This window comes from Leptidea sinapis, chromosome 5, assembly GCF_905404315.1.
Source record: "Leptidea sinapis chromosome 5, ilLepSina1.1, whole genome shotgun sequence".
Taxonomy (NCBI): domain Eukaryota; kingdom Metazoa; phylum Arthropoda; class Insecta; order Lepidoptera; family Pieridae; genus Leptidea; species Leptidea sinapis.
The window spans coordinates 4170112-4184760 of record NC_066269.1 but is presented as its reverse complement, the minus strand read 5'-3'; the positions used below and the strand labels follow the sequence as shown (position 1 = coordinate 4184760).

General features: G+C 35.1%; 1 protein-coding gene across 10 annotated transcripts in view; it reads left to right on the top strand.

Annotated features, from left to right (window-relative positions):
• Positions 1-14649, top strand: part of LOC126964529 (innexin shaking-B) — a 222763-nt gene that overhangs the window by 165066 nt on the left and 43048 nt on the right. For 5 of the 10 annotated variants that reach the window (XM_050807716.1, XM_050807710.1, XM_050807713.1 and 2 more), the window contains exon 2: positions 5683-6296. The exons of 3 other annotated variants lie outside the window; for them this stretch is intronic. In XM_050807716.1, coding sequence (XP_050663673.1) covers positions 5925-6296 — 372 coding nt within the window. In that variant the 5' untranslated portion in view covers positions 5683-5924. Of the gene's footprint in view, positions 1-5659; positions 6297-14649 lie in introns of all 10 variants that reach the window. 2 more of the 10 variants (XM_050807714.1, XM_050807711.1) reach the window with 1 other exon arrangement.

Below are 14649 nucleotides of genomic sequence, written 5' to 3'. Positions count from 1 at the left end.
TCGCTATAAAATAGTCACAATCTAGTCCCAGGCTGTCCGATCAGTTAGATATAAATAATAACATTACATTAATAATTATAAAGGAATAGGGCTCGGACAGTACACCGTACAAACTAACCTGCATTTATAATAGAAGTTAATATATATCGATATGGAATGAAGCCAAAATTTACGATTAAACAAGACATCGCTCTGAAACTGTTCGACACAAACCAGGAACGATTATTTTGTGTACTCAAGTCATATATCCGTGATCCGGGATCCAAATATTTCGATCGATTTCATAATTTAATTCATTATATTAAACATGAGTGACGTGGAATGTTTTTATTTGTTTTAATATATTGTAATTGTTTTTAATTGAGTTATATAATATTGTGTTTCCTTTAAAAAGGCAAATATATATCTTATGAAATATATCATTGTTTTGCACATATAGTACAGGTTATGCCAGTATATGGCTAGATAATTTATACAAATTTTATTAATCTAAACAATTTATTAGATGTGATAGAGCGACATCTCAAGTCTATTTCTAAATATGCAATTATTGGCGTTGAGCAGGTTATTAACTGCAGAGTAGATCCTCTAGATGCAACCATAGCCTCCAAAACCACAACAAGAGTTGGAGAAGACATACAAAGAATTACAAAGCGTCACTCGCTCGGTTGGCTCAGTTGGTAAGTGCGCTCGGACGGAATCCGAGAGGTCATGGGTTCGAGTCGGGCATCGTTCATAAATTTTGGTTACAAATTTAATTTATAATATAATAAATCCCAAAAGTGAGTGATATCACTTTACAAATAGCAAATGATTAAGATAATTAGTATCCATTGTTAATTACATGATATTTTATATTATTAAAATGTGTCAAACAAAAATGAATTTAAGCGGCGGTGACGATCCACTTCTAAAAAAAAAATTGCAGCTGTCATAAGTAGTTATAGGTAGGCTTTTAGTTATTGTGTAACGGTTTTGTCATGTCTTTCCACAAAGGGGGAGATTCCGCTAAAAGAAAATAAACTGCGAATTTTAAAATAATTTAAGAACTCTATTTTTAAGAAAAATTTATAAGATTAGGTGTAGCATCAAAAATACGGTCTCATCCAAAAGAATGGCTTATATCGCAGCATGCTGACCCCGGGGTAATAACTTAAGTTAAGTGCTTAGAGCGGTGCATTGTCGTAAAGATGTTGCTTCGGATATAAATACTACGGACTAGGCTGGGACTTTGGAACTTATAAACTTTAATAGAACAAATCTCTGATTTTTTTCGTATTTCTGTATTATATGTATATACTTTTATCCCTTATGCTGCTGACGTTAATATAGTTTTTGTGAGTTGAATAGAACTCTTCGTGCTTTATATCGCCCTGGTACGACGATATACATAGACGGTCTCTTAGAGAAAAAAAAAGAAATAAATATTATATAAAACAATTTGTTATGTTTTTAAGTGATAACCCTCACATCTGGGATTAATTACACAAATTAAATTTGAAAAAAAAAATATTTATGAACGATGCGGGCTTGATCGCCATCTCTCATCATTCCGTGCGAGCGCTCTTCCAACTGAGCCAACCGTTCTAGTGACGGATCGTTGATAAAATCTTGTATGATTTGTTTAACTCTCAGGTTGTGGCTTCAGCGACAGGATTTTCTTTTCAGTTAATAACCTGCTCAGCCCCAATATTTCCATATTAGGAAATAGACTTGAGATGTCGCTCTTGTAAATCTAAACAATTTGTGAAAATATTATTTATTGTAGAAAAAACAGAATATATTACAAAAATATTAAGAATAAACATATAAAATTAAATATTTGCAACGGCACTGAACGTAAGTAGTGCATTTCGTGCGTGTAATGTCGCACCAGAATTGCACCACCTCATCACCTCCCGTGGGTGTCGTAAGAGGAGACTAAGGGATACAAAAAACGGAGGATAGGCAGCAGCATCCTTCAGAGATTGCACCACCATCAACTGCTATCGCCAAGCCTGCCAGGCGTGCCAATTACGGCAAATGGATATATAGAGTAAAAAATAAGTCAGTGATTGGCAGCCTAGCGAAATTCTCTAACAAAAAAGCGATTTATTCTATTGTATGAAACGTGCAGTCATTGATAGATTGATAGATGATGACGAATCTTGCAAAAAACGGAGATAGCCGACATCCACTGCGTTATAAGCAACTGTTCGCTTTCAAACTTAGCCGGATTATACTTCGCCGCCAATTGCGATACTGTAATTATTGTATTAACTACTATTTCAAACTTATGTCAAGTTGAACGAAATTTAAATTTTTACTTCGACAGTCCTGCTTTTTATTACGTAGTATTTACATCCTCTTTGGTGACTGGCTTCACATCTGTTGAACCCCACGCTAAGAGCGCATGTTATGACGCGCGCAGATAATTTACAGCCAGCACAGATATTATTTATAACACGGCTACGAACATCACCTGCTTGCAGTTACACTCGTATTTCTTTGAAGTTGCGCTAAAACTTCACAAGACGCTCTGAACATAGAACTACGAACTACATAGACAGACGAAAACTAGAGACCCTTTTTATTAGAAAGATTAATATTTTACCACGGACGAGTAAGAAAATAAGGACTCCGTGTCACCTTACATAACAGTGAAGCACCAAAACAAGCCGGTAAACGTGTAAATACATAGCCCCACGCATACACTTACACTAATACAAGCCGATCGGCCGCCATTATGAGATTTGCCATATCAGTTTGCGTCACAATAAAATATTTTAAGAATGCCGTCGTGCGTTGTGAAAAAGTGTAAAAACAATACTATAAAAGTATTTGTGGATATATGATTATTTAAGAGAGAAAAAATTGTGTAACTGGTTTACCCTGTAACATAAAGGTGCTTCACTGGCTGATATCACGGCGCGGAGTCCTTCTTTTTTAACTAGTCCGTGTATTTTACCAATTATTAAGATTTCCTTAAAGGTATAAAAGGCATTTTTTTTCTTAAAATTGATTCCTTTAGAATTCTTTTTGATGTCATTCCGAATATACTATACACTACTACCGCTTCGGAAACAAATGGCGCTCTGAGAGAGAAGAAGCGGCGCAAGATTTTTTTGTGCTGTTTTTAATCAAATATACAATTTTGTATTGTCATTGCTATTGCTGTAAAATAATCATAATCTAGTAGTAATTTTACAACAGAATTAAACGTTTTAATATTTTTGCTTTATTTTCTCACGAAGTTATGACATGATAAATACTGACCGTTCGTAAGATTGAAGGAAAACCATCTTCTTTAATACACAAATTAAATTTGAAAACAAAATTAATGAACGCTGCGGGACTCGAACCTTTCGCGGTGTGTGCGAGCGCTCTTCCACTGAGCCAACAAGATAAATATTGTATGTCTTTGTTCAACTCTGAGGTTGTGGATTTATCTACAGGATCTACTTTAACCTGCTCAACCCCAATAATTGCATATTAGGAATTTGACATATGTCGCTCTTTCAAATCTAAACAATTTGTTATTTTTTAAAGTGGTAACCCTCACTTCTGGGATTACTTATTATTAGTTCGTCTTGTTTATGTTTCTTTTCTTACCTATGTCATGAAGTTTTATTAAATTAACATACGTTTTTATAAATTATCATCGCACTTTTTATTATCATCCGTGTTCCCATACTAGTGGGAGGCTCCTTTGCACAGGATGCCGGCTAGATTGCAACGGCGTTCTGCCGTGAAGCATTACTGTGTTTCGGTCTGAAGGGCGCCGTAGCTAGTGAAATTACTGGGCAAAAGAGTCTAAATATCTTATGTCTCAAGATGACGAGCGCAGTTGTAGTGCCACTCAGAATTTTTGGGGTTTTTCAAGAATCCTGAGCGGCACTGCATTGTAATGGGCAGGGCACATTAATTACCATCACCTGAACGTTCTGCTCGACTCATCCCTTATTTTCATTAAAAAAATTTTTTTTAAATATTTTTTGCTCTTTTTAAAAATAATGAACATGGCAAATTATTTTGCCTTCATAAATAACATTATATTATTAATTATTTTAAATCTTGCTTCAATCTTGTATTTTGCTCCGTCTATTTCATTTTATGCCTTGCTCTATTAATACGACGACTGTTTTAATATTTGTCAGCATATTGTAAATATTAAAACTAAATTGAATATATTTTACATATTCTTTGATGTGATATTTAACATAATATAGTTGACATCATGTTAAACATGCATAAATTTTGGTTAATCGTACGATACTGAATTATCTATTCAATAGTTATTGATAATGTGCTTGCTTTGCTTTGAAAAATATCACCAAAAGCTTAGATTAAGGATTGGTCTCCGATGCGCCCCAACAAGAGACTGCAGGCGTGGTGACAAAGTGCGGCAACTAAAACTACGCCCAAGTGGGCGTACTCGAGCTAGTCTCAATATGTGACGCTGACGTGCCACATGTTCTGTTTGACTTTGCTAATAATTGAAACTCATATTAAGGGCTGGGTTGCGTAGTAGGGATCACATACCATCAGTAAATATTTTGTATTTAATTAGATTCAATGTAAAATAACACGAAGCTTATGTTACAAAATTTGAAAGATGCCATTGAATGTCAAGATGCCACGCACACAAGCATCTAATAGTTGCCGTAATAAAGAAGCTATTGTTCTAAGGTAGTGCGGTATCTAGTTGGAGCGCAGCGGAGACCAATCCTTAATCTATGGATGTAACTTTATAGCAAGACAGACAAACACCGGACACAATCACATCCCGTCCTTTTATGTGTGGTGTAGGACCCTTAAAAGTCAGATAATTATCCTTATCCAGTGTCCTGAACTTTTAAAAAGTTCAGTCTCAACAAAAAGGGCTCAAACTTAGCCTTTTTATCATCTTTATTAATTATGTCAAATTTATACAAATATGGAGGGTGACGAATGGCTTCTAATTGTAGTTCCTGCAGAGCTGAAACGGTTTCTCGTATCGTATTGTCTGAGTTCTTCGTTATCATGGAGCAATAATGGTGAAGATCGATTCATGAGTCGGGGCTGTTTCACTGCTAGTTTTGCTGTCATTATTCGGAGTTCAACACAGTAGATATCTTCAGATATTGCTTGACCAGATCGGAGAAAGCTTATAGTGAATAACACCACCAATTTCTACAAATTAGCAAAATCCCTTACACAGGAACACAATGACATTACCTACCGGGATTCCAACCCGGGATAAAAATAATAATTTATTGAAGTAGGCGTTACTTTGCGGAAATCCACAATTATCCAAATGATTTGAGTTTTCTTTAGTGTTAATTCCGCCAATATTTGTCTTTAAACAACAAACGAGAGTCTCGTGCCAGATTTTGGCGAGACAACACGTCCTGAGGATGCCTCGTGTAGCGGCGAAACGCGTGTCGAATTGTTTAAAGACAAATATTGGCGGAATTAACACTAAAGAAAACTCAAATCATTTGAAAAATAATAATGTCAAAACCGAATGATAAAAAAGAATGATAAAGTTAAATATACTAAGCTCATGTAAAACCATTAATTTTCTCGCTCCATAATTTCCCAATTACACGGCGGATGACCTGCGCGCGACAACACTGCACCGTCCTAAACCACTCCAAGCGCTCCGGTTTCCAACGAATATTAATATCCAAAACTGCAGCCAAAAACCTACTCAACTTCCAGCCTCATGCCGATCTATCAATACACGATAGATGAAACATGAAACGGAGAAAGCACGACACGTTGTCGTTCATAAAGTTTATTAAAATACCGAAAAAAGTGCATTCGAGCGAATTGCTGTAATGAGAACACTGCCTAATACAAGTGCCTTATAACATCAAACGTGTTTTCTTATGGTGCTCAATACAATAATATAATTAAATAATGTTAAAGACGAACCTCCACGAGTGTATTGGACGTTTAAAATGTTAGACGTGTTTCGGGGTTTAAAGAATCTTATAAAAGTGAACTATGTCCATATCGATTCGCCTGTGTTTCGATTGCACTATTCAATTACTGTTATACTGTTGATATCGTTTAGTCTGATAGTCACTACGAGGCAATACGTTGGAAATCCAATAGACTGCATCCATACCAAGGATATCCCTGAAGACGTGCTAAATACCTACTGCTGGATTCACTCCACGTATACTCTCAAGAGCTTCTTTAACAAGAAAGTTGGCGTGGAAGTCCCATATCCTGGTATAGGAAACAGCAGGGAGAACGGGAAGGAAGATATGAATGACAGGAAGATCTACAAGTACTACCAATGGGTGTGTTTCTGCCTATTCTTTCAGGTGAGTGATAGTAATTAGTTTATCTTTCCCTGTCCTTCCCCGGGGCATAAATAGAATAGGGAAGTCCCAGGCCCAAGGGTGTCATAAGAGGTGACAGGGAATATAACAGTGGGAGGCTTCTTTGTGCAGGATGCCGGCTACATTATGGGTTCCACAACGGCGTCCTTTTCTGCCATGAAGCAGATAAGTGCAAGCATAATTGTGTGTGTTCTGTAGCTAGTGATATTACTGGGCAAAAATTTACTATTTTAGGTTATAGGTCTCGCTTCTGGGAATATAATGTTTATTTTTTATGAACCAAAATTAGAGGATGATTCAGGATTCCTCCAGATTTGACGTGACAGCTGGAAGGATAAAGAAACTACTTAATTATTGAACTAACACTTTGGGTAAGAGTGCCAGAGGCGTCCACTCTAAATTGCAATTGGTCGTAAATCTTAATATTACAATTTTTTTCAATTCCAATAAATATCTCTAGATTATTGTTGCTTAAACTTTTCAAGGCTTTTATGAAAGCTTTATAAGTTGTGGGACATTGTGGACGTTGTGTATATTATTATAACTTTGATAATATTATCACAAATTGAAAAAAAAAACTTATATTATGACGTTTACGCAAATTGCTGTTTTCTTTGTTTTGTCTATTATTTTCTTTGTTTTGTCTAAATTACAATATAGAAGGCTGGCCTAATGGACTTGGTTCTGCAGCATACGCGGTTTAAAAGATAAGACAATTAACCGACGTAGATACAGCGCGTCTAGTTTTCTTTAGTTATTTTCACAGTATTATGTCCTATGGTATATTGCTATGGGGCAATAAAGCCTATATCAATACCATCTTTGTGCTGCAGAAGAGAACTATTCGTGCTATTTATAACCTAAAGCATCATTGAGGGAAAAATTTAAGGAAATAAGCATCTTGACTGTTGCCTCTCAATATATTCTTGATAATGTTATATATAGGCACTTAAGTGAATTTGCTAGAAACTGTCATAACCATAATGTTAACACCAGGAACAAACATAAACTTATAATGCCTACTACTCGACTAAGTCGAGTTTTTAGTCTTTTGTAGGGCGATGTATATGCTTTTACAACAAGCTTCCAGATAATATTCAAAGCAAATGTATTACGAAATTCTAAAGAATTGTTAAAAACGTTTGTGTGGTAAAAATATATAAAAAATTTTTTACTATATTCGTTTACTATATTCATCATCATCATCATCATCAGCCGGAAGACGTCCTCTGCTGGACAAAGGCCTCCCCCAAAAATTTCCACGACGATCGGTCCTGCGCTGCCCTCATCCAGCGTATTCCGGCGATCTTGACCAGATTGTCGGTCCATCTTGTGGGGGGCCTGCCAACACTGCGTCTTCCGGTACGTGGTCGCCATTCGAGGACTTTACTGCCCCAACGGCCATCTGTCCGTCGAACTATGTGCCCTGCCCACTGCCACTTCAGTTTCGTAATCGTTTGGACTATGTCGGTTACTTTGGGTGCTCTTACGGATCTCCTCATTTCTGATTCGATCTCGCAGGGAAACTCCGAGCATATATTATTTCAATATGTTATCATATTATTTGGCTATGTCAATGGATAAATATTACTTTTTTTTATATAAATATAGGACAAAAGAGCGTGTGGTGGTGGTTGTTAAGTGATCACCGCCACCTATATTCTCTTGCAACACCAGAGGAATCACTGGAGCATTGTTGACTTTTATGAAGCTATAAGAGCTGTTTTTGAAGATATGTTGTATGAGAGAACCTCTTCTTCGCAGTTTGATTGTACGTGTCAGAATATTCCTTGAAAACCGCACGTTTTTAAATAAAAAGTTGCTAAATACACCTTGAACAAAAATCATAACGGCCTTACAAATAAACTTGGTATAAAGTTATACATGAGAATAAACTAAGAATATGCAAAATAATGTCAATACAATGATTATACTGAGGTATTCCGAATGACAAGCAGCCTTGCAAATAGGAAACTTATACGTCCGAATAAACCAATCATAAGCAAAATGTATATTTGTAAACATTTTGTATATACTTGGTTTATTCTCAGTTATAACATCATACCAAGATTATTTGTAAGGCCTTAAGTGTTTGACATACAAAACATTGTACCGAGGAACTTGTCAATGTATCTTGTGAGCATTGTTGAGACAATGAAGACTGATAGGAAACGGAACATACAGAACAGATAGAATCATAGTTGTTTATATAATTTGCCAGGTGCGAGACATCAATCGATCGAAAATCTATTTAAGAGATATTGATTCATTTGAAAGATATTAAAAGCTTTTTGGGGATCTTGTTATAACTGCTGTTTATAACATCGTGAATGAATGAAGTGTGATATGTCGACACAGCTTATAATATCTTAAAGATTAAGTTGAGTTCAAAATTCATAGCCCAAAAGAGATGTTTAAGAGCTATATATTTAGATTCATGTCAACCACTGTTTAAAGATTTAGGAACTCTCCCATTTCCGTGTCTATCCACCTATGAAACATGTTTGTCAAACAACATTTTTTATGAAAATACGGGACAAGACGAGCAGGACCTTCAGCTGATGATAATTTATACGTTCTGCCCATTAGAATGCAGTGCCGCTCAGGATTCTTGAAAAGCCCAAAAATTCTGAGTGGCACTACAATTATTGCACTCGTCACTTAGAGACATAAGATGTTAAGTCTCATTTTCCCAGTAATTTCACTAGCTACGACGCCCTTCAGACCGAAACACAGTAATGTTTACACATTACTGCTTCACGGCAGAAATAGGCGCCGTTGTGGGTCCCATAATCTAGCCGGCATCCTGTGCAAAGAAGCCATTGGTAAATTTTATAATCTCAATTCTTTGTATGTATGATGGATTGATAATAAGCGATTCTTCTTACAACAGGATTCACATGGAGCGATTACATTTGACTATTTAGAAAGTGTTGTAATATCTTTATGTATAGTATATCTTTAAGAAAAATTTTCTTTACACGATATGAATTAAGTAAATTTTTCTTTATTCTGTTCTTTGTTTATGTATATTCGAGAGCACAGTTTACTAGTTTCAAATCAAACATAACTGGTTATTCAGAATTTTTTCAACACAACATGCTATAGTGAATCAATAAATTTCTGACAGTCCAGATTCCGGTTCGTGGTCTCCATTCCAGGACTTTGCTGCCCCACCAGCATTTGTCCGTCGAACTATGTGCCCTGCCCACTGCCACTTAGGTTTCGCAATCATTTGGGCTATATCGATGACTTTAGTTCTTCTGCGGATCTCCTCATTTCTGATTCGATCTCGCAAGGGTAACTCCGAGCATAGCCCTCTCCAATGCTCTTTGAGCAACAATGAGCTTCCTCATAAGGCCCAAAATTAGTGACGTCACGTCTGCGTACCGTAAGTCATCATTGGCAACACATACTGGTTGAAAACCTTCGTCTTCAGACACTGCGGCATTTGGGACGTTACCTACTCCAAGCTTAAAGTTCGTTCAGTACCTACCGAATTCTCGCGAACATTCGACATAACTGTATTCTTTATCGCATTCGAGTTTCGGTGCAGTGTAACGCTGGCCTTAAATTGAGATAATAAAAATTGTAAACGGGTCGCGATAAACAGATTTATAAATAGAGTGTGTTAAACTGTAACACGGGTTACGACATCATACCTGCCTTCAAACATTTTCCGACAGCTCACTTACATACTTTTGTACTTTCTTAACAATGTAGATTATGATGCTAGCGATACCTTAGTGTTGATCCATTTTATTTAATGATTTATCTCATGTTGATCCTTTTCATCTAAACTGATATTAAAAAGAGGAAACATTTGTTTTTGTATGTATATTTGTAATGCTTTCACACAAAAACTACTGGACCGATTTCGAAGATTCCTTCACTATTAGAATGTTGCATCTTCACTGAGTGACATAGGTTATATAACATTTTCAAAAAAAAATGTGATCCCCAAAAATGCAATAATATAACCCAAGGTTTGAAAAAAATAGTACTGTACTTATGTCACTATAACTACTTTTATACATTTTAAAAGTTGATAAAAGTGCCGACAATAATCAAACCATATTATTCATACCACTGTATTAATCCTTATCGCATTGAAAATGTATTGAATACCGTATTTCAGTAACTGTAAAATACTTTCTAAATTATTAAAATCGGACATTCCATTCAAAAGATATAACGAATTTAAAAAGAAAATAATAAATAATAAAATGATAACTAAATGATATAAACATTTTATGTTAACAAAAATAAATCTATAGCACGACTTAGTAGACTTTCTTCTTCCACGAGATCGGTATGTACGCGAGTGAAACCGCGGGACATTGCAAGTCAACTAATAAATTTTAAGTATTAAAGGCAAGGCATAAATGGCATTTTTTTTTCTCAAAATTGATTCATTTAGAATTATTTTTGATGTCATTTCTAATAACCACTAGTAACCACTACCGCTTCGGAAACAAATGGCGCTCTGAGAAAGAAGAAGCGGCGCAAGAAACTCTACCAGCATTTTTTGTCATGTATCTTATGAATCCTACTAGAATTAGTTATGAGCAATCCCTTATTTCTAGTGCTATAATAATGAAAATCACTATTAAGAGCAAAATTATTTAAAAACTAATCGGAATTTTGAAGGTATAATTATTAATAATCTCATATATAAGCCACTAGCTAACGCACACTTTGGCAAATATTCTGAGCTGCCCTACAACTGCGCTCGTCACCTTGAGACATAAGTTGTCAAGTCTCATTTGCCCAGTAACTTCACTAGCTACGGCGCCCTTCAGACTGAAACACAGTGCTTACACATGTGCATACACTGCTTCACGGCAGAAATAGGCGCCGTTCTGGTACCCATAATCTAGCCGGAGCCTAAAGGAGCCTCCCACTGGTAAGATGTTATGTTCGTATATAGCAGTATATAGTTCATATATAGCTAGCTATGAATATCATTGCGTACTTTACAATCCGCGACCTAAATCTGTAATCTGTATCAATCAAATTGAAAGCACTTTTATATGAATCCACTTTCAATATTTGATCCAGCCTACATTATATTTTATTGTACCTGCGATGTGTTCAGTAATCGACCTCTGGACCGGTCACAGCCCTTACTATGAGCATTGCATTCGTTAACACCCATCTATAGAAATATGGTGATCTTAATTTTGTAAGCTTTTTCGCGGTTTTCACCAACACGGTAAGTTTTATCATAAAAGTATTTCAAGGTGCATAAAATTGCAACAAGCTGAAAATCAGTAAAATTGTTGAAACATAATTATAGATAAATTTTAATGTTCCCCATCATTCCCGTGTGAGGAAAAAAATTTACTCGAGGTCCAATGGTAAAAATTTAAGTTTTTCGCGATTTTCAGCAACACGATCAGTTATATCTTAAAACTACCCCAAACAAAAAATTATCAAAAAAAAATGTTTTAATACTTTTTTCCAGCGAACAGTAACGATTCAAAAAGTTGTCATCGTCATGTATGTTGTTATGGTGTAAATATAAAACTATTAAAAAAAAATTATCAACAAGGTGGATTTGGAATCAATTTTGTCGGTGGTACAAACACGTCGACTCTACAGTTTTATAATATACTAGATGTCCCGACAGACGTTGTTCTGTTCATAATTAAAAAAACTCTAGTGGATGGAATTTTGTAAAATCCAAATTCTTAGCTAACCTCTACTCGGCGAAAGGAATATTTCTACCAAATTTCAAGTCTCTCCGCGTTATAGTTCTAGAGATATCGAGATGAGACAGTACATAGGCGGAAATCTTTTATATATAATAGCTAGCTGACCCAGCAAAAGTTGTATTGCCAATTAAAAAAAATCAATAATTAAAATTTTTGGGGTATAAAAAATAGATGACGACCGATTCTCAGTCCTACCAAATATATCGTACATAAATTTATTGTCCTACAATAATTATTGTATTTGATTGCCATGTTGCAACCCTATTGCGGATCTGTGGATGGAACAACATTTGTATTATAGAATGATGAATCATAATAAAATAAAAAAAAAATATCATAAAAAAACAAAAAAAAAATATTTAGGGGTGAGTGACCCTTATCATTTAAGAGTATTATTTTATTTATTTATTTATTTTATTTATTTGGAATACCAACAGCTTTAAAAACTTAAACGATACTTAAGATAATTACAGAGAGCCAATTATAGGTTTCCACAATTAGTGCTAGAGTAGAAAAATTTAACTGACAACGTGAGCATATACAATTCGAAAATAACAATTTATATTATCACTAAAGTTAAAGTTAATGTAACAACTTAAGAAGATGTAGGGTTATTAGTAAAGAATTTGTTGGCTAAGGCACATCTTACAGAGTCTACGCTTGAACAGAAGAGATCTAAATTATTATCACTACTTGACAGATTATTGAAGCTATTACTTGCTCGCCAAGTAAAAGTATTTCTTTTATAGTTTAGGTTAGTGTGATGAAGTCTTAGTAAATCATGCTGTCACAGTAATGATGAAAAGTAAATGTTGACCGATTCTCAGACCTACCAAACACAAAATTGATAAAGTTTTCGTTCATACATTCATTCGTTCGTTTATTCAGTTCAAGAATCTGCTTGATTGTATGAAATAGTGCTGTATTGTATGAAATCAAATTGATCGTATCAACCTAAATTTTAAAAGCATAAATAATTCTAATTTAATATCTTCATAATTTAGATTTACTACAGACGGGGTCAATGAGTGTAATATATAGTATAAGTAAGCTATGCAGATGTGTTAATCTTGGTATTTTCTTGTGCTGATAACAACCGCGACGTAATCTCTCGGATTACAGCGTTTTTTGACCCGAATTACAGCATCCGAGTCTTGAGTTATTATGTTTATGATCCACTAAAGGATTTATATAATGAGTGTATTGTATTGTAATCGGTAGTTTAACAATTTTGGCACGAATTACGGAACTAAACTTAAAAAATATGTTTTCTTTTTTTTTTTTAAATAAGGCACGAAACGAGCAGGACGTTCAGCTGATGGTAATTGATACACCCTACCCATTACAATGGAGTGCCGCTCAGGATTCTTGAAAAACCCAGAAATTCTGAGCGGCACTACAATTGCGCTCGTCACCTTGAGAGATATGATGTTAAGTCTCATTTGCCCAGTAATTTCACTAGCTCCGGCGCCTTTCTGGCCGAAACACAATAATATTTACACATTTCTGCTTCACGGCAGAAATAGGCGCCGTTTTAGTACCCATAATCTAGCCGACATCCTGTGCAAAGGAGCCTCCCACTGGTATATTTTATAGTAATCGGTAGTTTAAAAATTTAGGCATGAACGGAACGGAACTTTTGCGAAATATGTTTTCCTACCCGTATTTCGTAATCTACTCAAAACGAACCCTAAAACCATAATTTGAAACTATGCATTCCTGCAGATCGTTTGTCAGTTGGAAAGATAATTTACAAACCACCTGTTACTGTACCACATTAAATACTTTATTATTAGTTTCATGGCATTGGCTACAAGTGTATGATTACTGTAACCATCTTTAATTGTACATATCAACATGAGTAATAGTTCAAGAGCTGTAAGATTTCTATCTATGTAACAAAGCCAATATTTTCAAAATTCTTGGTTGGAAAACAGTTTATATGCTTACAATCCTCGTTATTCACTACTAATCTGAATAAATGAACCTACACAAAAAAGTACAAGCTATAAAAATAAATTTTCTGAGAGAAGTACCAAAAAAAAACCGTCACGCCATGCCAAAAAACTTGTTTAACTTCAAAGAAAAGTTGTAGTTCGAAAAGGCTCGGCAGTGTTAACTATAACCAACAGCAAGCATTAGCAACCTACAAATAAGACTTAAGGATATGTGTAACAGGATTAAGTAGTGTTCATAGCTCGAAATGCTATACTTTCACCACAAAACTTGTCTAAAAACACCATGTTTGCGTGTTTTCTGCTTACTCTTCGCCTTAAATCTGTGATGATAGTCATCACTAGGGCGTTTCGATGAGATAATTGAGCAACATTTAGAGAAGTAATTCCCTTATCGGGGTTCTTATTTTATTAAGGTCATCTTTTAACTATATTCACAATACTACGACTACATAAAATTAAAATATTTATTATATCTTTACACGATATGAGTTTGGTTATCTTTTCTCTGTTCTATTCTGTTCTTTGTTTATTTATAGATGAGGGTACAGATTACTAGTTTCAAATGAAACAAAACTGGTGAAAGTGAATCAATAAATTTCTTACTTCAAGGTTCATCATCATTATCAACAGGAAGACGTCAACTGCTGGACAAAGGCCTCC